The 23,163-nt window shown below is 57.2% G+C and overlaps 5 protein-coding genes across 14 annotated transcripts in view; 3 read left to right on the forward strand and 2 right to left on the reverse strand.

Moving 5' to 3' along the window:
* COL11A2 (collagen type XI alpha 2 chain) overlaps positions 1-2,865 on the reverse strand; it is a 34,748-nt gene extending 31,883 nt beyond the window's left edge. For 2 of the 4 annotated variants that reach the window (XM_064597453.1, XM_064597454.1), the window contains exon 1: positions 2,556-2,865. In XM_064597453.1, coding sequence (XP_064453523.1) covers positions 2,556-2,637 — 82 coding nt within the window. In that variant the 5' untranslated portion in view covers positions 2,638-2,865. The remainder of the gene's footprint in view (positions 1-2,555) is intronic. The other 2 variants (XM_064597452.1, XM_045865974.2) reach the window with 1 other exon arrangement.
* A 1,158-nt stretch (positions 2,866-4,023) lies between these two features.
* On the reverse strand, positions 4,024-10,513 carry RXRB (retinoid X receptor beta). Of its 4 annotated transcripts, none has more exons than XM_045866675.3 (10): positions 10,282-10,513; positions 9,359-9,606; positions 8,694-8,850; positions 8,162-8,341; positions 6,893-7,065; positions 6,359-6,488; positions 6,028-6,160; positions 5,821-5,912; positions 5,408-5,513; positions 4,024-5,310 (listed from the first exon to the last, which is right to left on the reverse strand). In XM_045866675.3, exons 1-10 carry the CDS (start codon positions 10,511-10,513, stop codon positions 5,163-5,165), a joined length of 1,599 nt encoding a protein of 532 aa, XP_045722631.1. In that variant the 3' UTR covers positions 4,024-5,162. The 4 variants fall into 4 exon arrangements, with proteins under 4 accessions (XP_045722631.1, XP_045722630.1, XP_054361786.1 ...); XM_045866674.3 differs by having other exon boundaries at positions 5,821-5,924; XM_054505811.2 differs by lacking the exon at positions 9,359-9,606 and having other exon boundaries at positions 5,821-5,924; positions 10,282-10,498.
* A 298-nt stretch (positions 10,514-10,811) lies between these two features.
* Positions 10,812-14,504, forward strand: SLC39A7 (solute carrier family 39 member 7). Of its 2 annotated transcripts, XM_045866676.3 has the most exons (8): positions 10,812-10,975; positions 11,285-11,699; positions 11,790-11,958; positions 12,121-12,174; positions 12,307-12,471; positions 12,618-12,758; positions 12,958-13,154; positions 13,597-14,504. In XM_045866676.3, exons 1-8 carry the CDS (start codon positions 10,818-10,820, stop codon positions 13,867-13,869), a joined length of 1,572 nt encoding a protein of 523 aa, XP_045722632.2. In that variant the 5' UTR covers positions 10,812-10,817; the 3' UTR covers positions 13,870-14,504. The 2 variants fall into 2 exon arrangements, with proteins under 2 accessions (XP_045722632.2, XP_045722633.2); XM_045866677.2 differs by lacking the exon at positions 12,618-12,758.
* Positions 14,505-14,587: 83 nt separating this feature from the next.
* HSD17B8 (hydroxysteroid 17-beta dehydrogenase 8) lies at positions 14,588-16,895 on the forward strand. 2 transcript variants are annotated; one of them, XM_045866679.3, is made up of 9 exons: positions 14,588-14,779; positions 14,965-15,182; positions 15,281-15,397; positions 15,509-15,601; positions 15,704-15,789; positions 15,904-15,988; positions 16,200-16,242; positions 16,440-16,514; positions 16,704-16,895. In XM_045866679.3, the coding sequence occupies exons 1-9, from the start codon at positions 14,734-14,736 to the stop codon at positions 16,718-16,720; spliced, it is 780 nt and encodes a 259-aa protein (XP_045722635.2). In that variant the 5' UTR covers positions 14,588-14,733; the 3' UTR covers positions 16,721-16,895. The 2 variants fall into 2 exon arrangements, with proteins under 2 accessions (XP_045722635.2, XP_045722636.1); XM_045866680.3 differs by lacking the exon at positions 15,281-15,397.
* Positions 16,896-17,937: 1,042 nt separating this feature from the next.
* On the forward strand, positions 17,938-22,526 carry RING1 (ring finger protein 1). Of its 2 annotated transcripts, XM_064597456.1 has the most exons (8): positions 17,938-18,028; positions 18,126-18,733; positions 18,846-18,984; positions 19,763-19,923; positions 20,024-20,239; positions 20,960-21,349; positions 21,533-21,806; positions 22,099-22,526. In XM_064597456.1, the coding sequence occupies exons 3-8, from the start codon at positions 18,907-18,909 to the stop codon at positions 22,198-22,200; spliced, it is 1,221 nt and encodes a 406-aa protein (XP_064453526.1). In that variant the 5' UTR covers positions 17,938-18,028; positions 18,126-18,733; positions 18,846-18,906; the 3' UTR covers positions 22,201-22,526. The 2 variants fall into 2 exon arrangements, with proteins under 2 accessions (XP_064453526.1, XP_064453528.1); XM_064597458.1 differs by lacking the exon at positions 18,126-18,733.
* Positions 22,527-23,163: the final 637 nt, after the last annotated feature.

Below are 23,163 nucleotides of genomic sequence, written 5' to 3' on the forward strand. Positions count from 1 at the left end.
CAGCTTCCTGGAGCTCAAGCTCCCTGAAGGCAAAGGTCACCTCTCCCTTACTTTCCCCTGAATGGGCCCTGAATGGATAGGAAACCAGAGTCACCTGGAAGAGGGCAGCACTGGCCCTGTGTTCAGCTCCACATGACCCCTGCCCATCTCCCTCCCAGTGTGTCTTGCTCAGTCTCTCCCCATCTCTGTCTTTCAACCTGTGGATTTCTCTCTACTCTCCACCATCTCCCCTTCTCTGTCTCTCTCACTCTTCTTGTCTCTGGATCTGTTGATCTTTCTGTCTCCCTGTCTCTTCTGTCTTCCTCCACCTCCCTCATGCTCTTTCTATGCTTTTCTCTCCCCTGTCTTTCTCCCTCTCTCACTCCCTTTCCATATCTCTGGGTCTCTGGGTCTCTGGCCTCTTTCCCCTATCTCCAGCACAAACAACATCTGGGCAATCGATCATCCTGGGCACAGGAGGTGCAGGGGGGGCCACTTGGGAGGGAGCAGAGAGGCAAATCTTAGGGGATGGGGCTCCAAACTGCTTCAGTGCCCGCATTTGGGGAGGTGGGGACAACTCTGACCATGCTGAGGAAGGAGATAGCAGAAAGAGCCACCCCAGGAGCCTGTACCCCTGGCTTGGGAGATGGACTGGGGGTGGGGGGGTGGGGGCAGAAGCTGCCACGAGGACCCGGAGCTGGTCCAGGGCCCTGAGCCATACATCTGTGGATCCCATCAGAGTCCTTGCCCAAAACCCGGGCAAGTTCCCCACACCTGGAACTTCAACCCTGCCCCACTACCCCCACCTCTTGGATCCAAAGATTTGAGACCCAGGCCATCCCCCCAACCACCTAGAATTCAGCTTCCTCAGGCTCAAACTCCCTGGAAGACAAAGGTCACCTTTCCTTCACTTGCTCCCTGGTAAACACACTCCTCACGCCATCAGGTCCAGATTGGAAAAATCCCAAAGAAAGTCCAGCAAAACTTTTAGAGAAGCATAGGGCAGGGCAGGGGCCAGAGCGATCAGGAGAGTAGAGCTGGGTGGGGTGGGTGAGGTGGGGCGGACAGGCAGAAAAAAGGCCCTTTGAGTCCAGGAGCCGGGAAACCACGGCCTCGCCCTCCCCTTCACCACCCACCCCCCTCCCTAGCCTGGCCCCTGAGTGTGGCAGCTCCGCAAACACCAACACACAAGGGCCGCTTTGAGAGAGGAAGAGTGAGTGAGACAGAGACACAGAGACTCACAGAGACCCCAGGCCAAGGAGACCTCAGAGGCCCCCGCCCTTCTCCAAACACCACAGGAGTATAGTTCTATCCTATAGACGACCTACCCAGAGGTCTGCCCACCCATCTGCCCACCTCAGGCCACATATGTGCCCACTGACTCCGACCTCAGTCTGCCCCACAGGCTCCTCACTGGTAGCCCCATCAGCCCCACCACTCTACCTTTGGCCCCCAAATGCCGCATTTTTTTACTCTTATGAATTCCACACTAACCCATTTCCCTATAGAGTCCCATCTCTAGCCACTCAAACCCAAAATAAGGACAGTCATCTCAGCCTCCATGCTAGAGGATTCCTTTCTTCCCTAAGAAAGGCTCCAAGAGTCCACAGACATCACACACGTCCATTTCCTGTCCCTCAGCCTCATGCTCCTCGAATCTTGGAAGTTCTTCTTTCTGTAATCTAATCTAAATCCTTTATGCTGCTATTCTGACCATTTTCTCTCCAGGACGGAGAAGAAATGAATAGTGGAGTTACATGCAAATCAGCCTTCAGTGTTGCCAGGAGTGGGAGGCTTGCCCCCAGGACTGCCCAGGACCCAGGTACACCCAGCCCCCTCCTGTCCGGCATCAAATCCCTTTCCTAGGTGCCAGGACTTCTGGATCCTGGGAAAAAGAAGGAAATGATTGGGGTTGTGGACACCAGGGTCCCAGGGGAGCCCTGCTGGCCAGAGGGGGAGGGGTGGGGCAGGAATGCAAAGAGTTGGCTCCCGCCTCAGACACCTGATCCCAGCCTGTCCAGCGGCCGTCCTGTTGGCAGCCAGCCCCGGTGCTCCCCAGAGCCAGCCGCGTGGCAGCATCGAGGGCACAGGGAGGGGGAAGGGGATCCTGTCCGGGAAGCCAGTGGGACAAATAATCCAGGCGTCCCTCCTTTCTCTACTTACTAGGCTCTGCGCTGACCCACAGATGCTCCCCTCTCACCCCAGACATAGAGATAGAAAGCCCAGAAGATACACACACAATCCTCACCCATCAACACTGGCATCTACCTCCCCACCCCACCATCTGCTGGACTACACCAGCCCCGGCCACCTTTGGCTCTCCCTGGAGTACCCCAGCATCCAGTCCCTTCTTTAAGGTGAGCCTCCACCTTTCAGCCTTCCCTGCCCTCTCCCAGTCACTTCAAGGAGGCAAAGACATCCCTACCTTGGTTCCCAGGGACCTAGGTGACCTGCCCTCCAGCCCTTCTTGGATTTGGAAGCTCTGCCCCAGGCATCAGCGGGGGGGGGGGGGGGGGGGGGGGGTTATGAGAGCTGCAGCCTGACTCCGAGGACGCAGGTGTCGGGACTCCTCTTACCTGCCCTGGCGGGGACCGCGCTCAACCCCAGCACCAGCGGTACCAGCAGGAGGAGGCGATGGCAGCGGCTGCACCGCTCCATGGCTGGCGACCCGAACGCCGGGTCCCAGGGATCTATGGGCGGCCAGAGGAGCAGAACGCCCCAAGGCTGACGGGAGAGAATGAGCAGGCTTTGAGCCTCGGACGCTGGGGTCCCGCGGAGGTCAGAGGCTGTCGGGTAGCGACAGCTCTCAGCGGCCCAGCTCCATGCAGCCGGGCGCCGTCGGGGCTCTGGCGCTGCTCCTTCCTCGGTGGCCGCCGCTCCTGTGTGTCCCCGGCCACCCCGGCGGCCCACAGCCCCCACCCCGCCCCCGGCCCAGCCCCCTCCTCCAGCCGCCCGCCCACAGCCACCGAGGGGAAACCCACCCTCGATCTCCACCTGGTTGGGAGTGGGGGGGCAGGAGCCCTCCTTCGCTGACCCTCAGACTGCTTTCCCCTGCTCCTTGCAGAGACTGAGTGGCCTGTACCCAAGATTACCTTTTCGGGAACCCCGATATCTCTTCCCTTGCCCCTTCCTTTTCTAGGACCCAGAGGTCCACTCAGAGCCCCCACCTCAACTCCCTCCCACCTGGGGGCCCAGAGACTCCTTTTCAGCAGTCCTGGGCGGGACTTAGGGCACGGTGGGAGGGGAGAGGCGGGCCTGGCGGGGGGTCTCTACCTCCCCCCTATCAGGTCTCCATAATTACTTCCCCTCGCCCCGCCCAGTGTAATTACAGAGCCGGCCTGGGGAGGGGGTATTTATAGACTAGGCTATAGATAGCGACTGGGGACCTGCTACCCGACGGCTGCAAGGGGCCGGGGACAGGTGGTTAGAAGGGAGGCAGAGGGACCCGGAGTGGGGGGCGGAGAGAGCCAGAGACTGGACAGCCCGACACACACAGCATAATCAGGTCCAAGGAGATGAAAACGAGGGGGACGAGGTCAGGGAGCCCGGGAGCCATCGGAGAGATGAGGGGGCCGTCGAAGCTAGTTGGAAGAATGCGGGGAAACAGGGTCACTCAGGGACGAGAGACCGCCTCCGGGCGGGCAACGCCTGAAGAGGCCGCCGCGCTCAGCACCCAGTGCGTCCCCACGGACGGGCACGGCGCCGGGTCTGCCTGGAGCCCGCGGCGCAGCCGGAGAAGACAGGGGCGAGTCGAGGCGCCGCCGCCCGCTGGCGCGAGGAGGGCGCAAGCGAACAAGGCGCCTTTGAGAATCAGCCGCCCCCCTCTTCCTCCTCCGGCCGGCCCCGCCCCCAGCCTGGCACACCCTCTCCCCCCCTCCCCGACAAAGCGCGCCTTGTGTCCCCCACCCTGTGCCCGCCTCTCGGGCCCCAGGGAACCTCGGCGGCGGCGTCAAGGGAGCGCGTCCGGAGCTCCCGACCGGATACCCACCCCCCCGCACGCGCCGGTGGCCGACGCAGTGCTGCCCCCCAATACAGTCACTGCAGTCCAGAAAACAGCGATTTTAATTTGAAAGCTATTTTATGTGTGAGTGAAAGAGAAGGGAAAGGAATCCCAGAGAGAAGAGCTGCAGGGCAAAAATCATGCAGCCCCAGCACCCCATCTCTGCAGGCTTGACCATCCCCCCTCAATTCTCAGGCCAGGGTCCTGTGTCCCCCAGGTTACACTGTGTGTGACCAGGTCTGGGGGAAGGCTGTGAAAGGAAGGGCCTGAGAGGACTACTCACCAAACCATCCCCTGCCCCTCCCCGCCATCACATCCCAGGCGCCTTCCCCTAGTTAGACAAGAAGAGATGGGGAGGGGGTTGGGAAGGCCAGTGCTTGAAGGGCCCCAGGGACAGACCATCTCAGGGCCCAGCCTTTCCCAAACACCACCTCCACCGCTGGCATTTCTTAGTCAACCCGGGAAAGTACAGTACTTCTTTGAGTCTAACTGCAAGTCTCTATCCTCAGAGGAAATTAAAAATAGCAGATGGGTTCCTACATCTCCACTCACCCCCTAACCACCACCACCACCTTTTTATTTTTCAGTCTGACTGCAGCAGGAGGTGAGGTGTGAGAGGGACTCTGGACTGGAAACAGTGACAGGGCCCCTCCCTCTTCCAGAGTAGCCCCCACCTGCCGGGCTACTGTCAAGGCCTCAAGGAAGGCCTGTCAGAGTGCTACTCCCATGTCCGTCAGTTTGGGGGGCCTGCCCCCCAATATCCATCTCTGGGCGAGTTCCCATTCTCTCTTTTTGCATGGGTAGCTAAGTGAGGCAAGATGAGAAGGAAGCAAGGTCCTGTGAACAAGGCCAGTGCTTTGTGCTGGGGGAAGGAGAGATCGTTCCAGGCAGGGGGTGAGAAATCACCCCAAATCATGGCAGACCCAGATAAATTCAGAGACTCAAGGCCACTGAAGGGAGAGGTCCAGCCCTCACAAGGATCTGGGGTCCCCTCTGACTTGGGATGTCACGGAAAGCCCCTGGAGGGTTTATGGATCCCCTTGGAGGTCTCAGCTCTGCCCTGTACTCCTCACCCCATCAAGATTCTAGGGCATGGCCCCTCCCCACCATGCCCCAAGGCTGGAGTCTCCCTCAGATGTGTACTCCTCAGGTGTGAGGAGGAGCACCATGTTTGGGTCTGGGCTCAGGCCAGCTGGTGGGGAGCCTCAAGCATCTCCATGAGGAAGGTGTCAATGGGGGTGTCTCCAATGAGCTTGAAGAAAAACAGATGCTCTAGACACTTAAGGCCGATGGATCTGAGGGCAGGAAGACGTAGCAGCAGCTTGGCAAACCTGAGGTAGAGGTGGGAGAAGACAGATGGAACCACATGGGCCCTGAACACACCCTCATGGCACCCCACAACCCCTCACCCCCACAGCTCCTTCTCACCGTCCCTGCTGCTCAGGGTACTTCTGCTTGCAATAGGTCTCCAGTGAAGCGTACACTTTCTCCCGCAGAACCTCCACCTCACTAGGGTTGGAGAGGCCCTTGGCATCTGAGATGGTAGGGAAAAGAGGAGGAAGAAGAAGGAAGACAAATCAAGTCAGAAATGTGGAGATGTGGCCCACACAATGTCCCTTCTGGGCCCCACCTACTGGCCCTTTACCAGACGCCTGGCAAAGGAAGCAGGGCAAGTTATGGAATGGGATCAAAGGGGAATGTATCAGTGGATGTGGGCTTTTCTTGGTCAGCTGGGAGAATTCCGGGTTGAGGGGGATAGCTGGGTAACTTAGGAGTCTCTGGAGAAGAGGAGGCTCCAAGGTTGCCTTGGTCTTGAGAGACAGGGGTGATCCTCCTCTTACCTGGATTGAACAGAATGATTGCCCTCAGGCAGCCAAGCTCTGTCTTGTCCATCCTCATGTCACGCATTTTGGACACTAGCTCTGTCAGCACCCTGGAGAGGGACCTGCAGGTCACTCAAAGGTCACAGCTCAGCCAGCCTTGGACACGGACCAGCCTATAGCCCCACCCCCTCTACCTACAGGCCAGCCCAGCCGAGGGCCACTGACCGATCAAAGATGGCTCCCACGCCTGCCGAATGGGCTGAGTTGCGGTGCACATGAAGACCTGTGGCGAGGAGGATGCCATCTCGGACATCAATGGATCGGTGGGAGAAGGAAGCAATGAGGAGCTCATTCCAGCCTGGGTTGGGGGCAGCAAGGGTCAGGAGCCAGAGAGCAGACCATGGGATTCAAAGCGTATCCGGGGAAGAGAAGAAGAAGCGGTGAGGTCAATGAACTTGGCCCCCTTGGTATGTAAGTAAGCACTGGGGTCACTGAAGGTCAGAAGGTCGAGTAGGGGTCATGTATCAAGAGCTCAAGGGGATCCAAGGTCACTGACCTGCCCGTAGCAATATGACCTGGTCATCCAGAGGCAAGGAGGAAAAGTGTGGGATCCTCTTCGCCCACTCAACAAGCGTGAATAGCTGTTTGTCAGCTGCCTGACAGATGTTAGTCACGGGGTCATTTGGCTGCAGGGGATGGGGGGTAAGAGTTATGGAAGGTCTGGAGGTACAGTGGAAGCCCCCCCTTGTAAGATGTTTCTGATACCACCTCCTTAAAGGAGTCTCCCTTCAAAACCATCTGAACCAATACTTGTAAGTCAGGCTTCTCCTCAGGCATTCATGAAAACAATTACGTATTTAGGACTTGCCTGTGGTTCTGCCACTGGGTTGTTCTGGGATGGGGACAGAGAAAACGATCACACCCACCTCAGATGTTTGAGAGACCTTGTTTGGCAGCACTTCCAGTCCCAGGCAGTGTTTGGGGGTGGGGTGGGGGTTGGGAGGGAAAGGGAGAGGAGAGGGAAATAGAACCAACCTAGACTCCCTCCGCCCCCCATCAGGAAAGAGACTGGATTGACCCCATCACTCACGCTGCTGCCGCTACCCCCGGTTCCCCCAGGACCCTCAACGCCCTGGTCACTCTTCTGCTCCACAGCAAGCTCCGCCTCCAGGATCCTGTCCACAGGCATCTCCTCGGGGGCTCCCCCAGCCCCCTCCCCATCCCCGTCCTTGTCCTTCCCCCGCTGACGCTCCTCCTGTACCGCTGGGGGTGGGAAGAGGAGGAAAAGAAAAAGGGGAAAGTCAACAGTCAGCCGTGAGGGGTTCTGGAATGTCCTTAGGGTCTTATCAGGGTTCTCATGGCCCTTAGGAGATATTTATAGGAATTGGGGAAGTCCCCAGCAATGGTGGACTAGGGGCAGTCTGGAAGCAGCGGTTACAAAAGGGCAGATAAATAAACCAAGAAGGAGGAGGGGAAGGGAGGGTAAAGGATGACGGAGAAAGCTAACGTTTAAACTGAGGACCAACTACATGCTAAGAAATGTGAAAACACATTTTAATGTTCCCTCAATTACTGTAAGAATCTTGTGAGCTCTTCTCTCTGTTATAAAAGATGAAGAATGCAGGGCTTGGAGAAGTTAGATAGCTTGCCCAAGTTCACGTAATACACGGCAAGTCATCCATCTAAATCCAAGGGTGCCTGACTGCAAATCTGATGCTCTTCTGATTCAACAAAGAGCAGTGAAAGGATCACTGGCCTGAGTCTTCAAGGATGGATTCTGATCCCAGCCCTGCCCCTCCTTTGTTACATGACCTTGGGAAAACCAGGCCTCAGGCTCATCTTCGCTAAAATGAGGGATTTGACTAAGACACTCCAAAGAGTCTGAGAATTCCAGAATCAGACTTAAGAAGATAAAGAAAAGGGAAGGCATCCCTGAGGTCTTCAGTAAAGTCTGTAACTTTCTAAATGAGTAGAGTCCCAGACTTTGGAGGACGGACCACAGATAAGCAACCACTGGGTCAAAGAGGAGGGACTATTCAGGTAACTGAAGGGGAGACAGAGAAGGCCCTCGTGGGTAAGGAAAGCTTAGCCTACCCTAGCACTAGGGACGGGAGGACAGGTCCTAGGGGCAGGCCACAGAGAAGCAGCCCCATTAAGAAAGAAACTAGAGAACGAAGCAGCATACCAGGGACAAGAGCGGCTGACGGGAGAGAGGAATCGAATACCGCCCTCTGGAGGAGGAGAGAGAACAGTGCCGTCCTCCCTAGAGGCACCGTTTGGCCTGTCCTGCAGTCTTCCTCCACCTCCTCCCTCCTCTCCCGCAGGGCAGCCCAGGGAAGCCTGGCTGGCGGGCCCTTACCCTCCCTCTTCATGCCGGTGGCCAGGCACTTCTGGTAGCGGCAGTACTGACAGCGGTTGCGCTGGCGCTTGTCCACGGTGCAGTCCTTGTTGTCCCGGCACGAGTAGGTCAGGTCCTTACGGATGGTGCGCTTGAAGAAGCCTTTGCAGCCCTCACAGCTGTAAACCCCATAGTGTTTGCCTAGAAGGCGAGGGGAAGAGCAACAAGGCTGCACGGAGGTCCCTTGCCATTATGTCTCTTGCCAGCTTCCCCCCAGCAAACTTAGCTTAAATCCACTGCCAAATCCAGAGATGGGGAACCCGGACACAAGGGATGATCCAGTCCCACACTCCTCACTGTTCAAAAACCCTATACCGCTTTCCTCTGACCATCCCCCATCCCATATCTGAGCTCCAGGTCCCTTACCTATCACCAGGCGTCCCCCCACCCACTTGCTCCAATGTAACCCTGTGAGCCCCTGGGAATCCCACAGGTGTTGGTAAATATCAGACACTCTCTTTCTTCCTCTCTGGTGATCCTCTGAGCCCCATACCTGAGCTTCGGTCCCCGCAGATGGCACAAAGCCTTTTGCCAGCCCCAGGGCCACCTGGAGGGGGTGGACAGTGCAGGCCCCGGACCCCTAAGACTGGTGGCTTCACATCTTCAGGGGGGCCAGACCCACCCCCAGGGAGCGACACTGTTGAGTTAATCTGGGATGGGGGAAATAGGGAAGTCACAGGGAGACTCATTGGGAAGGAGAATCTCTCAGAGGTCATGGAAATCATCCCCTACCACCTAGGCAGGGCCCTGCATTGCACATTACAGGGGACATTATTTACACTGCAGTCTGTGAAGGGCCACCCCTGGAGCACAACCGCAAAGAGATCAGACATACAGTTCTCCCTGAAATTGTGCAATACAGGGGCCCTGAAGGGCATGTATTTCAGGATGGCAGATGGGACAAAAAGGGCAAAAATAACAGATAGATGAAAGGGACATCAGAATATTCAGGGTTCTTTTATAGGGTGGGGAGGAAGCATGCACTGAAAGATCAGTCACCTCAGGAAGGGCAAAGGGTCTCACAAGGACCACAGGCCTGCCAGGATTAGAGGACTGGAAGGTCAGTGGACCATGGGGAAGTTCACACAAGGATCTGGGGTCACAAGGAAAACAAGGGAATGAAAGTGGAGAGGCAGTCAGTGAGCCATGACCTCTCACCTGGGGACTGCTGACAGGCCCGGAGAATCCTGGGGGAGCTGGAGGGGGCAGACCAGGGGACCCCATGGAAGAGCTGATGACCGGGAAAGGGGAGCCCAGTGGGGGGGGTGGCATCGGGGGTGGGGGTGGGGCCCCGGAACCTCCAAGGGATGAGGCTGCTGACGGGGGTAGGGGTAGCCCAGGAGGAGAAGGGGGAGGGGCCCCCTGGGGAAGGGGATTCGGGGAGGAACTGTCTGGGCTTCGGGAGTCTGAGGGAGGGGTACATACAGGCACAGAGACACACAGACAGAAAGACAAAAAAGAGAAAATGAGTCATAGATCATCCAACTGGAGACTTTAATTCTCTCTCTAATCCCCCACCGCACCCCACCCCAACCCACCCCACTCATCCTCATGTCCAGAAACACCCCGTTGTCAAACAAGGGCTTAACTCCTAATTGTGGTGAGAGGAGGGGGTTGACAAGAGACAGGCTAGTTCAGGCGAGGGAGAATTCCAAGCAATGCATTTAGTCACCCCAAGCCAGTCATGTCTTATGTGGGTGGGGCAGCACGTGGGGTGCAACTGACGGCCCCTCCATTCCCAGCTTGTAGCCCGACTGTACAAGCAAAAGAGGCGGAAGAGAACCCCTCCTAGGAAGCAGGATCTGCCTTCAAACGTCCAGAGTCCCCAAACTTGAGGACTCGTGTCCCACGCCCGGGACCTCCAGATTGTAGGGCCTCAAACAGCCAAAGCTAGGAGGGCGGAAGCTCCCCCTCCCCGCCCCGCCCCGGGGGGGGAGGGCGCTAAGGCCCTAGGGAGGGAGGGGACGCATGTTTACAAACAAGGGGGCGGGAGCGCCAGGGAAAGAGCGCCAGGGGACGCGGGGGAGGGGTCGCAGATAACGCGGTCACTGGTTCGCCCGTCCGTCCGCTAGGACACTCACCCCGCCCGCTGTCGCCCATCCCGTCCCGTCCAGCCTCCCCCGGCTCCGGCTCCGGGGTTTGTTGTTCTCCGGCTGCTGCCGCTGCCGCCGCCGCTGCGGGATCCAGCCAGGGCCGTCGCCGCCGCCACCGGGAGGCGACCCCACAATGCATTTCTTTTCGCACCCCCACCGGCCCACACTGCCCTGCGGCATGCCGCTGGGGGAGGAAGGGCGGGCGAGCAGCCCAAGACATGAGTCTTGGCTGAGTGCAAGGATACCGAAGAGGTATCAGGGATTTCCAAATATTGACCAGGGGGCTAGCTGAGCACGAGGAAGCCCCAGAGAAAAAGACTCTGGCCTGAACCGGGTCGAATTAAGCGCCTCGCTCTGCTCTGTACCAAAATGACAGCGCCGATATGGCAGCCATCTTGGTATAGACGGGAAGTCTCCGCGCTAGTTCCCGCCCCCTCGTCTAGTTGGAAACGGAGGAGGCGGTCTCCTCGGCCCTGTTAGCCGGCCTCGCCCAGCCTCCCCTCAAATAACCTCCACACCCGCGCATGCGCGCCAGAGTACGGCGTCTGGGCCGCCACCAGAGTGCCACCATATTGGTAAAGGTATCGGGACCGAGCTGGAACGGAACTTCCTGCTCTCGCGGGAGCCAGAGGCGGGACTGCCACGTCCGAGCAAACCGGGAAAGGAGAGGATCCCGAAGCCGGTGAGAATTCCCTGCTTTACCCTACCGTCCTTTCCAGGCCCTTTCCACTACTTAGTGGATCATAGAGACGAGGGCCCAGAGAGTCCGTAAAGTGGAGGATCAAAGCCTAGAGCGGTGTCCCGGGGGCCCTATATCCGGGAGGGGGTTTGAGATAAAGGGACCGAGTCTTGGGAACAATGTGGGTGCGGACAGCGGAATGGGGTAGCGGCCCATAGAAGTGGACGGAGGGCACGAACGGAGTAAAGCTGACCCCTCATAGGTGTAGAGTTGAGGGTCAAGTGGAGTCACTGTCTCTGTCCCTCTGGTCAGCGCGATGGCCAGAGGCCTGGGGGCCCCCCACTGGGTGGCCGTGGGACTGCTGACCTGGGCGGCCTTGGGGCTGCTAGTGGCCGGACACGGGGGTGATGGCGACCTGCACGAGGACTTGCACGAGGACTTCCATGGCCACAGCCACAGGCGCTCACATGAGGATTTCCACCATGGACACAGTCATGCTCCTGGCCATGGCCACACTCACGAGAGCATCTGGCACGGGCATACCCACGGTCACGAACATGGACATTCACATGAGGATTTGCACCATGGCCATAGCCATGGCCAATCACATGAGAGCCTCTACCACAGAGGACATGGACATGACCATGAGCACAGCCATGGAGGCTATGGGGAGTCTGGGGCTCCAGGCATCAAGCAGGACCTGGACACTGTCACTCTCTGGGCTTATGTGAGTCCCCAAGGGATGGGGGAGAGAGGGGCCGGTTCTGGATTTTTGGGAAACCCCGCACCACTTGACCCCTGACTCTCTCCTCACCAGGCACTGGGGGCCACCGTTCTGATCTCTGCAGCTCCATTTTTTGTCCTCTTCCTTATCCCTGTGGAATCAAACTCCCCCCGGCACCGCTCTCTGCTCCAGATCTTGCTCAGTTTTGCTTCGGGTGGGCTCTTGGGAGATGCCTTTCTGCACCTCATCCCTCACGCCCTGGGTAAGTGATCTTTGGCCACTACTGCAAATCTTAATATATTTTATTCTTTGGGCAAAAGGGTTCTTTTCCCCTTTGTCATCCCTGACTTTCCAGTATCTCCCCAAATGCATGCCACTTGGGCAGGGTAGTTTCTCATTTGACCTTTTCTCTCCCTTTCTCTAGAACCTCATTCTCACCACCCACTGGAGCAGCCTGGGCATGGACACTCTCACAGTGGTAAAGAGGGAATGGATGGAGATGTGTTGGGATGTTGGGGAAGGTCTTTCTCTCCCTATTCTCCTCCTGTACTTGGGGAAAAGGAGTCTCAAATCCACATCTCCCTCAATGTCTCAATGTCTCTATTTCCAGGCCAGGGCCCCATTCTGTCTGTGGGACTCTGGGTCCTCAGTGGAATTGTTGCCTTTCTTGTGGTGGAGAAATTTGTGAGACATGTGAAAGGCGGACATGGACACAGTCATGGACATGGACAAACTCATGGTCACACACAGGGAAGTCATGGGCATGGAAAACAGGGTAAGTCCAGGAACAACTTTCCTTAAGAAGCACCTTGCCTGCCTCAGAATCCCTTCATCCTATGGCTCTTAGGTGGAAGGGGACTTCTCTTTTGAGGACATTTTTGGAGATCTCTGTTCTCCGCTTTTACTAACTTCTTCTCTCAGAGCATACTTCAAAGGAGAAACAGAGCTCAGAGGAGGAAGAAAAGGAAGCAGGTGGGTCTCGGAAGAGGAGAGGAGGAAGCACAGGGCTCAAAGATGGGCCAGTGAGATCTCAGAATTCTGGAGAAGAAAAAACAGGTTCAGGTGAGGGCCAGAGTTATTGATAAACATGGGCAAGGGTTATCATATTTCACATGGAATGTGCACTGTGGGTAATGGCAGGTGTCTGAGAAACATGAAGGGGCTGGGTGTGAAGTGATCTCTGGGGAGAGATGTGATAAGGGCTGACCAGGGCTGGAATTAGGGGTGATAATCATTTTGTCTTCCTTTCCACTTGTACAAGACCTACGTGTATCAGGGTACCTGAATCTGGCTGCTGACCTGGCACACAACTTCACAGATGGTCTGGCCATTGGTGCTTCATTTAGAGGAGGTTGGGGGCTAGGAATCCTGACCACAATGACCGTCCTGCTACACGAAGTACCCCATGAAGTCGGGGACTTTGCCATCCTGGTTCAGTCTGGGTGCAGCAAAAAGCAGGTTGGTGATGCTGTGCATCAGACATGATTGCCTCAAACTCTTTACCTCCTGTTCACCCACCCAAAACCCATGATCACCTCTCATTAGTTCCAAACAGGCTGTAATGTTACGAACAACAAGTTCTCCAGAAATGAGGGGGAAGAAATTCTGTTTCTTTGTCCTGTGGCTGAGTATTTCTTCAACTATGGTCCACAAACCATCTGAATGGTTTATGAGGGTCTTTCACCCTGACCTACTCAATCAGAGGCCTGTAGGAAGGACCTCTTTGATATTTTAAGATTTTCCAGACAGTGTCTATTCTAGATCCTCCTCTTTTTGACTTAGTCTTTAGTTCCCAAAGACATGCACTCTGCCCATATATACCTATACCCCACCAGACGTGCCTAACAGCTGATCATCTTTAGATGTTGCTGAGTACCTTTCTGTCTTTTCTGCCCACCAGGCGATGCGTCTACAACTACTGACAGCAATAGGGGCACTGGCAGGCACAGCCTGTGCCCTCCTAACTGAAGGAGGGGCAGTGGGCAGTGAAGTTGCAGGTGGTACAGGTCCTGGCTGGATTCTGCCATTCACTGCAGGTGGCTTTATCTACGTAGCAACGGTGTCCGTGTTGCCTGAGCTGTTGAGGGAGGCATCACCATTGCAGTCACTTCTGGAGGTGCTGGGGCTGCTGGGGGGAGTTGTCATGATGGTGCTGATAGCCCACCTCGAGTGAGAGGTGGGGTAAACCGCCCCCACCCCAGCCCCAAACCTCTAGCCTCTTAAGTCCTCCAGGTCAGGGATCTGTGGAGGTTGGGGGCCCTGGCCAGAGACATCTGCCAAAGGAAGTTGTATCCTAGGGAAGTGGTGACTTTGGCATTAGGGCCATCAAGACTTTGCAGTCTTACAGGAGCTGCAGAAGTGAGAGTGAGAAGTCAGAGGGACCATAGTGTTAGTCATGTGCTGACCATGTTGTTGGGTTTGGGGGCTAAACGGGGCCATGAAGAAGGCTGGAAAAGAGAGGGGTTGATGACAGCCTATGCCGTGTACCGTACCCAACCTGTTTTCAGAGGACCAAGCTACCACACACAGGTTTCTTCCAAGGTCTGCCTCCCCTTCCCACCTGTTGGTGGAAGCTTCAGGGAAGACCAGAGCCCTGGACGCGGTGGGGGGGGGGGGGGGTAGCAGGAAGAGCTGGGGATGTACGTCAATTAAACATCAATCGTGTGTCCTGATTTGGGAGTGATTGAGGGAGGAGGTGGGTTGCTAATCTCCTGGCCTGATTTTTTTTCTATTCTTTTTATATCACTGTTTGAATCGAGGGGTAGGGGTGGTGACCGGAAATAAAGTCCTCGGATCTTCCGCCCCACACGCGGTCTTTGTCTTTTTCTGGAGGAATGGGGGCCCCTCATCTCCCCACTCCCCAGGCCCCCAAGTGGTGGTGACTGGCCACGCCCCCACAGTGGGAGGTCAGCCTGCGCTGGTGGCCGCAGATGGCCCAACGCTGGCCTGGCTTAGATTGGCGCGGCTTTGCTCTTGCCACGCCCCCTCTGCGCTGGGATTGGCTCAGTGCTGGGTGCCCGCCCACCCGCGGCCGGACATGGCGTCTCAGCTCAGGCTCCGCTCCGCGCTGGCCCTGGTCACAGGTTGAGGGGATGCCCTCCCCAGGCGGGTTGGGGTGCCGGAGTGTTGTCGGGGGCGCGCTTTCGGCGTCTACAGGCGCTGTGACCTCTGGCCCCCGGTCCAAATTTTACTAACTTTGCGCCCTGTTGACCTCTGACCCCTGCCCACTCCCCTTTTCCCCCCTCCTGCGTGTTCTCTCCCACCTCAGGCGCGGGTGGCGGCATCGGCCGGGCCGTCAGTGTGCGCCTAGCCAGAGAGGGGGCCACCGTGGCCGCTTGCGACCTGGACAAGGCAGCGGCATGCAAGACGGTGTGGCTGCTGGGCGGGCAGGGGAGCGAGGAGGTGGCGCCCGGCGGGGCCCACGCCGCCTTCCAGGCTAACGTGTCTGAGTCCGGGTCGGTCAGGCGCCTGCTGGAACAAGTACAGGTGAACGCGACAGGACCTCGCCCTCTTTAAAGAGCCGACATTGCCTCCATTGCCCGGGCTCTACTTGGGTTTTGGTGTGTAACCGCCCACTTCCATAGGCCTGCTTTTCTCGCCCGCCATCTGTCGTTGTGTCTTGTGCGGGGATCACCAGGGATGAGGTTCTGCTCCGCATGTCTGAGGATGACTGGGACAAAGTCATAGCTGTCAATCTCAAGGTGGTGACCCCTGAACCTGTGACTTCTGGTTCCTCCAGCCTGGGGGAGGGAGCTGGAAGAAGACTGTCACCCCAGCTGATCCTTTCTGCCTTGTTGCTCTTTCCTCACTAGGGCATCTTTCTAGTCACTCAGGCTGCAGCCCAAGCCCTGGTGTCCAGTGGTTGCCGTGGGTCCATCATCAACATCAGTAGCATCATAGGAAAGGTCAGACTGAGTTGGGATGAGGTCAGCCAGCTAGTTGGGCATAGATCAGAGAGCCCCTCCTTGGGACTCCTGACTCATCCCAAATCTCTGACCCACCTATAGGTGGGGAACATGGGACAGACAAACTATGCAGCATCCAAGGCTGGAGTGATTGGGCTGACCCAGACGGCAGCTCGGGAGCTTGGACGGTTGGTCAGACACCCCTGGGAGTACAGAGGGATTTGCTGAGGCATGCGGGAGGTCTGGGGGGCAGGTCAGTGCTCAGTCCTCTCCAGAGTCAGCAGCCACATTCCCTTCCACAGACATGGGATCCGCTGTAACTCTGTCCTCCCAGGGTTCATTACAACACCCATGACACAGAAAGTGCCACAGAAAGTGCTGGACAAGGTAGGAGGCTGTGGGTAGAGGGCAGAGGGCAGAATCGTTCAGATACCCAATCTCTCTGGGCTTCAGAGAGAATCTGGGCACAGGGCCTGGCAAATAGTAGATATTCAGTAAGTGTACAAGGAATGAAGACAAAAGGGTCACAGACTCAACCTACAAAAAAAAAAAAAAAAATCCATAAAAGAAACTTTCACCCACTTATATTTTCTTACAGGTGATTGGAATGATCCCAATGGGACATATGGGGGATCCTGAGGGTGAGCACTGAATGAGGAGGAGGCCCTAGGGAGGGGGCCTGAAGGAAGAGATCCCAATGTTTGTCGTATCTGAGAGGATTTCACTAGGATTGGTGGTTGGAGTGTGTGTGTTGGTGGGGAGGGGTTCTGGTGGGAGGTGATGACTTTGGGTCCATGAGAGTGAGTAGGATTCTGCCTTCTCCCCGCCATTCCCATAGATGTGGCAGATGTGGTTGCATTCTTGGCATCTGAAGACAGTGGATACATCACAGGGGCCTCAGTGGAAGTCACTGGTATGAGGCCATCATGGGGAGGGAGAGGGCAGAGAAGTGGAACCCAGATGATAAGAGAAAGCAAGTGAAGGGAGTCTGGAGCCACTGAGGGAAGAGCAGAAGTTCCCATAGGCGAGGGACCGAAGTGGGTGCCCCCCAGCCCATTTGTCTCCACCTATGCATCTATCCAAATGTTTCTGCCCCTCCCAGGAGGTCTTTTCATGTAACTGCCTCACGGACCCTGGACTCTGCTCACTCCCCCACCACTCCACCCGGCCTCCTGCTGATGAGGACTCTGAGTTCCCAGGCTACAAAAGGGGTGGCAGTGTATGGCTCTGGAATGCTGAATATGGGAGGCAGGGGTGCTTGTGACCCTAATAAATTCCAAATCCTCTTCCCTGCCACCTCCGGTTCTTCTTGTGTCTAAGCCCTCAGACCCTTCCCCACCTCCCCCTCCTTTCCCTTTCCCGAAGGATTGTTCCCTTTCACTGCCTGGTCTCCCAGGGCAACCCCCGCCGCCGCCGTGTATGAGAGGAGAGAGTGTGTGTCACTGTGTATGCGTGACATTCTGGGTCTTTTTAGAGGGAGGGGGTCTTTGCCCCACCCCCTTCCCCTGGTCCTGCAGCCCCAATCCCCTCCCCCCCAATTCCCTGGGTCCTTATGGTCCCCAAGGGTGGTTTGTTCATGGCCCCATCCTGGTGTCCAGTCTGGCCTTGGGAGGGGGTCTTGGAACAGGTGGCCTTCCCCCACCCCTCCCTTCTCTGAGTCCCCCCCCCCCTTCCTCTCCACCTTACAATAGCTGCAGCCGGCCTGGGGTCGGGGGGGTGGGGGGGGACTAGGGGAGGGGGCCAGGATTAGGGGAATGGACCAGCCGATGAAAGGGGCTGGAGGAGAGCAGAAGGGAGGGGGCTGGGAGGAGGAGGAGGAAGGGGAGGGGGTCCACGCTAATCGACTCTGGAGCCCACATAAGGACTGGCCACGGACTGAAGGAGAGGACAGGGAAGTAGGGGGGAACTGGGGGAGGGGGCAAGGGGACCCACTGCTGCCTTGTCCCAGAAACAGGCTACCCCCTGGCAGCTGCAGCCCAAGTCCGGGAACCCCAGCTCAGGCTGGAGGAGACAGGACGCCCACCATGGTCTCTTTCCACCCACCCCCCACCCCCCGCCCTGAATCTCATCCCCTGCCCTCAATGGGGATCGCTCTGCCCCTTCCTCTTCTCTTTCCTCCCCGTCCCCTTCCTTTACTGGGAAGTCCTGGAGGAGGCTCCTGCCCGCTTCCCACTCCAGACATTCTGCCCCTTGTGCCCCCACCCCCACACACACGCACACCCCCTCCCCTATAGGGGCCCCATCTTGTGTGTGTGTCCCTGCTTCCGCGTGGTGTCTCCATTCCCCCGTTCCTCCCGTGCGCCTCCCTCCCCCGCCCCGGGCCGCGGCTCCTGATTGTCCAAACGCAATTCTCGAGTCTATGGCTCTGGCCGAGAGTTGAGTCTGGACGTCCCGAGCCGCCGCCCCCAAACCTCGAGGGGAGACCAGGTCGGAGGGTCTAGGGAGAGCCAAAGCGGAGGGTGGAGCAAGTCCCCAGGGTGGTAAGGGGAATCCCGGGCTCATCCGGATTTAGTTGCATTCACAGGACTGGAGGACTGAAGCGGCCGAGGATCCTTTGCAACCTTCCCCCCTCCCCTCCCCGGAATGCCGGGCTGAGGTTACGGAGAAGAAGTTGTGGGGAGGGGGGCAGCTGTTCCCCAGAGCCTCTAGGGGACGCGGAGTGGGGGAGGTGGCCCCTTTTCCAACCCTTCTGTCCCCTCCCGGGGTCCAAGAGATCCCAGGCCCCGCCCTCCGGAGCGGAGGCCCCGGGTGGGGACCTCGGGAAGGTGGCTAAGGTTGGCAGCGCGACGGTGCCGGCCCGGGGACTGAGACCGGGGTCCCCAAGTAGCTCGGGACTCCGGGGACGCCGGTTCTACACGCGAAGCGGGCGCGTCCCGAGGGCGGGGTACCCGGGCGCCCACGTCGCGTCCCACCCGAGCCCCGAGTGGCGGGTGACGTCTCCGCTGGCGGGGGTGGGGGGGTGTAGTGGAGGGACAGGCGGAAGTGACGTAGGGCCCCAGCGCCCGGGCCATGGCGGCGGCGGCGGCGGGAGCTGCTGTCTGAGCAGCGGCTGCGGGCCGAGCGAACTGGGGCTGGGAGCCCGGGCCCAGCGAGAGGCGCTGCGGCAACTGGGGCGCGGACGGCTGGAGCCGGGTGAGGGGCAGCGCGGCGCGGGGCGGAGGGGGGTGGGGGGAGCCACCGGAGGGGCGGGGTCTGCGCGAGGGCGGCCCCCCTAACACCCCTTCCCCCTCCCCCCTCTCCCCAGCCTACCTCTCCTCCTCCTCCACCGCTGCGGAACCCTAGTGGGGGGTCTGTCCTCGGTCACCATGACGACGCCGGCGAATGCCCAGAATGCAAGCAAAACGTGGGAACTGAGTCTGTATGAGCTCCACCGGACCCCGCAGGTGACAGGGACTCTCCCTTCACAGCTTACTCCCTTTCCCCAAACCTTTCAATCCAATGACCCCATCCGCCAGCCTCTTTGCCATTTTTTGCCCTGTTCTGCGGACCCTGCCCGATGTCAGACTCCCTTGGTCCTACCTTTGAATCATCTTAATCTTTTCCAAGCACTTCACATTTATCTCATTTAATCCTCACATCAGCTAGTGCCACAGACGGGCAAGTATGACTGCCTTCATCTGAAAGATAGTAAACAGACAGCAATTACCTTCACTGTTCCTCAGCTCAGTGTCATAAGTCAGTGCATATGAGACTCTCCTCCCAAGTTTATTAAAAATGGAGCCTCTCGGCCTTCCCCCACCCCCCAACATTTTGATACAATAATGAGATGGGGCCCCAGAATCTGCGGCTTAAGCAAGTACCCTAGGAGATTCTGATATAGGTCGAACCTGGGCCACACTTTAAGAAATTCTCTTGAAAAAGTCCTCCCCAAACTCCAAATCTGTGCCACCCCCACTCCCAGACCTCTCGCCAAACCTCAAATCCTCCTGTTGCAAAGCTCCTACTTTTAGTTAATGGACCCTAATCCTTTTTGTTTTCCATTCTCTCCAAGTCAAAGCTCCTCTCTCTCAGAATTACCATCTTCCTCAAGTGGCCAACATGGGGTACCCAGATTCTGCTATTTCACTGTATTTCTCAAAATTCCCATTCCATGGACTACTTATTTCTAAAACCCCTTTCCCCCCAACCCACTATCACGTTTCCACTCACTGATGCCTCCAGGAAGCCATCATGGATGGCACAGAGATTGCGGTTTCCCCTCGGTCACTGCATTCAGAACTCATGTGTCCCATCTGCCTGGACATGCTGAAGAATACAATGACCACCAAGGAGTGCCTCCACCGATTCTGCTCGGACTGTATTGTCACGGCCCTGCGGAGCGGGTAACAGGAGGGATGTGTTTGAGATGGGGTGAAGGGTACAGAGTTGGGGCCTCAATACCCTGGCAACTGACTGTTCACGGCCTCCTCTCTCCCACCCCAGGAACAAGGAGTGCCCTACCTGCCGCAAGAAGCTGGTATCCAAGCGGTCTCTGCGGCCAGACCCCAACTTTGATGCCCTGATCTCTAAGATCTATCCCAGCCGGGAGGAATACGAGGCCCACCAAGACCGGGTGCTCATCCGCCTCAGTCGCCTGCACAACCAGCAGGCACTGAGCTCCAGCATTGAGGAGGGGCTGCGCATGCAGGCCATGCACAGGTTCGGGCCTAGAGAGAGGCGGTAGCAGGGCTGGTGGGACAGATGCGTGGGTCAGACTCCTGGTGCCGTCTTCGCTGCCTGCCAGCTTCTAAGCCTTAGCACCCTAATAGCTAACCACAGCCTGATTGTTGAAGCCCGGAAGTCAGGGACATAAATTGCAACTTCTTAGTTAGCACTTGGCACTACTATTCTTAAGAAGAAAATGGCTCGCCCTCTAACTTTCTAGAAGTTAGAGCAGCGGAGTGCTTGTGAGCATAAACTCTGGATTCACACCGCTGAGAATTAAATGACCTCCCAGGCCAGCATTGCTCCGGCTTTAATAGGAATCTAGATTACCTGAGGGTCTTGTTAAAAATGCAAATTCTATTTCAGTAGGTCTGGAGTTGGGCCTGAAATTCCGCATTTCTACAAACCTATGCTACTGGTTCTTGGAGTCCATGAGGAGAGAGGCAAGGGGCTGTGATCGCAAACAAGTTATTTAACCTCTCTAAGCCTCAGTTTCCTCAACCATAAATAGAATATAATCACCTGCTTCTAGGATTTGTACTATGAGAGGCCAGCAGTGCAAAATACTTAGCCAGTGTGCTTAGCATGTAGTTAGTATTTAACAAATATTAGGTGTCATCAGTAAGATTTCCCTGATCTCTTGTTCTCTCATAAGTTTAAAGTCTAAACCCTTTATCCTTGGTGCTTTCTAACCTCAACCACTTGCTTCTACAGGGCCCAGCGTGTGAGGCGACCGATGCCCGGGTCAGATCAGACCACCACGATGAGTGGGGGGGAAGGAGAGCCTGGGGAGGGAGAGGGGGATGGAGAGGATGTGAGCTCAGACTCCGCCCCTGACTCTGCCCCAGGCCCTGCTCCCAAGCGACCCCGTGGTGGGGGCGCAGGGGGGAGCAGTGTAGGGACAGGGGGAGGTGGCACTGGTGGGGTGGGTGGGGGCGCCGGTTCTGAAGACTCTGGTGACCGGGGAGGGACCTTGGGAGGGGGAACCCTAGGCCCCCCAAGCCCTCCTGGGGCCCCCAGTCCCCCGGAGCCAGGTGGAGAAATTGAGCTCGTGTTCCGGCCCCACCCCCTGCTCGTGGAGAAGGGAGAATACTGCCAGACTAGGTGAGAGCCCTGTCTTTCCCCTGACCTCTGAGAAACCAGAGATCACATAGACTTCCATCAGAAGTGGGCTGCACCCAAACCTAGCAAGAAACCCCAACCCAGAGGCCCTGTTGGAAAGTCCCCTACTTCCCTTGGCCATTTAAGGCTTTCTGTGCCCTAAACCTGCCCTCTTTCCCACTTCAGGTATGTGAAGACAACTGGGAATGCCACAGTGGACCATCTTTCCAAGTACTTGGCCCTGCGCATTGCCCTTGAGCGGAGGCAGCAGCAGGAGGCTGGGGAGCCAGGAGGGCCTGGAGGGGGCGCCTCTGATGCCGGGGGACCTGATGGGGGTGGTGGGGAGGGTGGGGGTACCGGAGGAGGTGACGGCCCTGAGGAGCCTGCCTTGCCCAGTCTGGAAGGTGTCAGCGAAAAGCAGTACACCATCTACATCGCCCCTGGGGGCGGAGCTTTCACGGTGAGCGCCTCTGAGGGCAGGGCTGTGAGAGGGGAGGGTGGCCTGGGGCCACACAGAACCCGGGATCCTGACCTTCTAACTGGCCCACCTTCCTTTCTCCCGCTGCATCTCCCATCTCTGTCTCCTCCCCCATCACTCCCTATGCCCCTGCTTTGCCTTGCCCCATCTCTTTTATTAACTCTTTTTTCTTTCTTCCTCCCTTGGTCACTTTCAGCCTTATTCAAATCCTTTACCACCTTCTCCAACTTTCTTTTTTCTTACCCTGCCTCTCTCTCTTCCACCCCGTCTGTAGACACTGAATGGCTCGCTGACCCTGGAACTGGTGAATGAGAAGTTCTGGAAGGTATCCCGGCCACTGGAGCTCTGCTATGCCCCCACCAAGGATCCAAAGTGACCCCACAAGGGGACAGCCAGAGGATGGGGACCATGGGGTGTCTCTGTGTCCTGGTCCACCACCCCCAGCTTCTTTGTCCCCCAGTGCCCCCCCCCCAACCCAGCCAGCTAGCCAGCGGACACAAATGAGGACAAGTGGCTTTTATACAAAGTATCTATATCAGATTCTTCTATATTGTACAGAGCGGGGCATGCGCCCCCATCTACTGCCTTTTCTATTGCCCCCCCCAACCTCTCGTCTGTACAAGATGTTGGGGAAGGTGAAGAACCCTCTCCTTCATGCCCTCCTACCAACAACAACAAATTTGCTTCTTTTCTTCTTTGAAACCTGCAGTTCTGTGTGTCTGTTTATCAGGGGTGTGCTAGAAGGGGAAAAACAAAACAAACAAAAAGATTGGGGAGACAAGCCTGGAAACCATGTGGAAATCAGCCTTGGAAATGGGGGGGGATGTCAAAGGTTATTCACGGTGTGTGAATTCCAATTTTCTGAACCCCAAGTCAACAAATATGTATGAAAATAGTGGGGAACGATCTGTGAAACTGGAAGAGACAGAGTGAAGAGCTGCGCAGCATGTCAAGTCAGATCTCAAACCTGCCCCCTAAAACCTGAATCGCCCAGCCTGAAATCCAGGGTTTCAATATCAAAGGGAAAGTAGGAAAGTGACTCGAGAGAGTAAGGCACGTTTGTAGATGCCAACGGGACCGTGATGTTTGGCAGCAGAATAATTCCTCATCACTGCAAGAAGCTGGTTTCCATAGCTGGAAACACAAGAGGGAGGGACGTGGAGAGGGCTGCGAGCACCTCCAGGCTGGACATCCCGGCCGCCTCCCAGAGAAGGCGGGGAGGGCCAGGGACTACAGTTCCCAGGAGTGCGCGAGCCGGTGCCCGCCGAGCCGCGGGCTGAGTGGAGGGAGGGCCGCACGGGAGCTGTAGTTCCGTTCCTGGTCGGGCTGCGGCCGAGAG

Source organism: Mirounga angustirostris, unplaced genomic scaffold (assembly GCF_029215605.1).
Source record: "Mirounga angustirostris isolate CCGP_5_RB_7025 unplaced genomic scaffold, mMirAng1.0.hap1 SCAF_8, whole genome shotgun sequence".
NCBI lineage: Eukaryota > Metazoa > Chordata > Mammalia > Carnivora > Phocidae > Mirounga > Mirounga angustirostris.

Excerpts from the sequence above, each read along its gene's own strand:
- RXRB (XM_045866674.3), bottom strand. The coding sequence starts at position 10,513 with ATGTCTTGGGCTGCTCGCCCGCCCTTCCTCCCCCAGCGGCATGCCGCA. Across the intron at positions 9,607-10,281 it reads GATGGGCGACAGCGGGCGGG|ACTCCCGAAGCCCAGACAGT; the intron begins GTGAGTGTCCTA and ends CCCCTCCCTCAG. Across the intron at positions 8,342-8,693 it reads CTGCGGGGACCGAAGCTCAG|GCAAACACTATGGGGTTTAC; the intron begins GTATGGGGCTCA and ends CTCGCCTTCTAG.
- SLC39A7 (XM_045866676.3), top strand. The coding sequence starts at position 10,818 with ATGCGCGCCAGAGTACGGCGTCTGGGCCGCCACCAGAGTGCCACCATA. Across the intron at positions 11,959-12,120 it reads CCTCATCCCTCACGCCCTGG|AACCTCATTCTCACCACCCA; the intron begins GTAAGTGATCTT and ends CCCTTTCTCTAG. Across the intron at positions 12,472-12,617 it reads TCATGGGCATGGAAAACAGG|AGCATACTTCAAAGGAGAAA; the intron begins GTAAGTCCAGGA and ends TTCTTCTCTCAG.
- HSD17B8 (XM_045866679.3), top strand. The coding sequence starts at position 14,734 with ATGGCGTCTCAGCTCAGGCTCCGCTCCGCGCTGGCCCTGGTCACAG. Across the intron at positions 15,398-15,508 it reads TCATAGCTGTCAATCTCAAG|GGCATCTTTCTAGTCACTCA; the intron begins GTGGTGACCCCT and ends TTTCCTCACTAG. Across the intron at positions 15,602-15,703 it reads TCAGTAGCATCATAGGAAAG|GTGGGGAACATGGGACAGAC; the intron begins GTCAGACTGAGT and ends ACCCACCTATAG.
- RING1 (XM_064597456.1), top strand. The coding sequence starts at position 18,907 with ATGACGACGCCGGCGAATGCCCAGAATGCAAGCAAAACGTGGGAACTG. Across the intron at positions 18,985-19,762 it reads AGCTCCACCGGACCCCGCAG|GAAGCCATCATGGATGGCAC; the intron begins GTGACAGGGACT and ends TGATGCCTCCAG. Across the intron at positions 19,924-20,023 it reads GTCACGGCCCTGCGGAGCGG|GAACAAGGAGTGCCCTACCT; the intron begins GTAACAGGAGGG and ends CTCCCACCCCAG.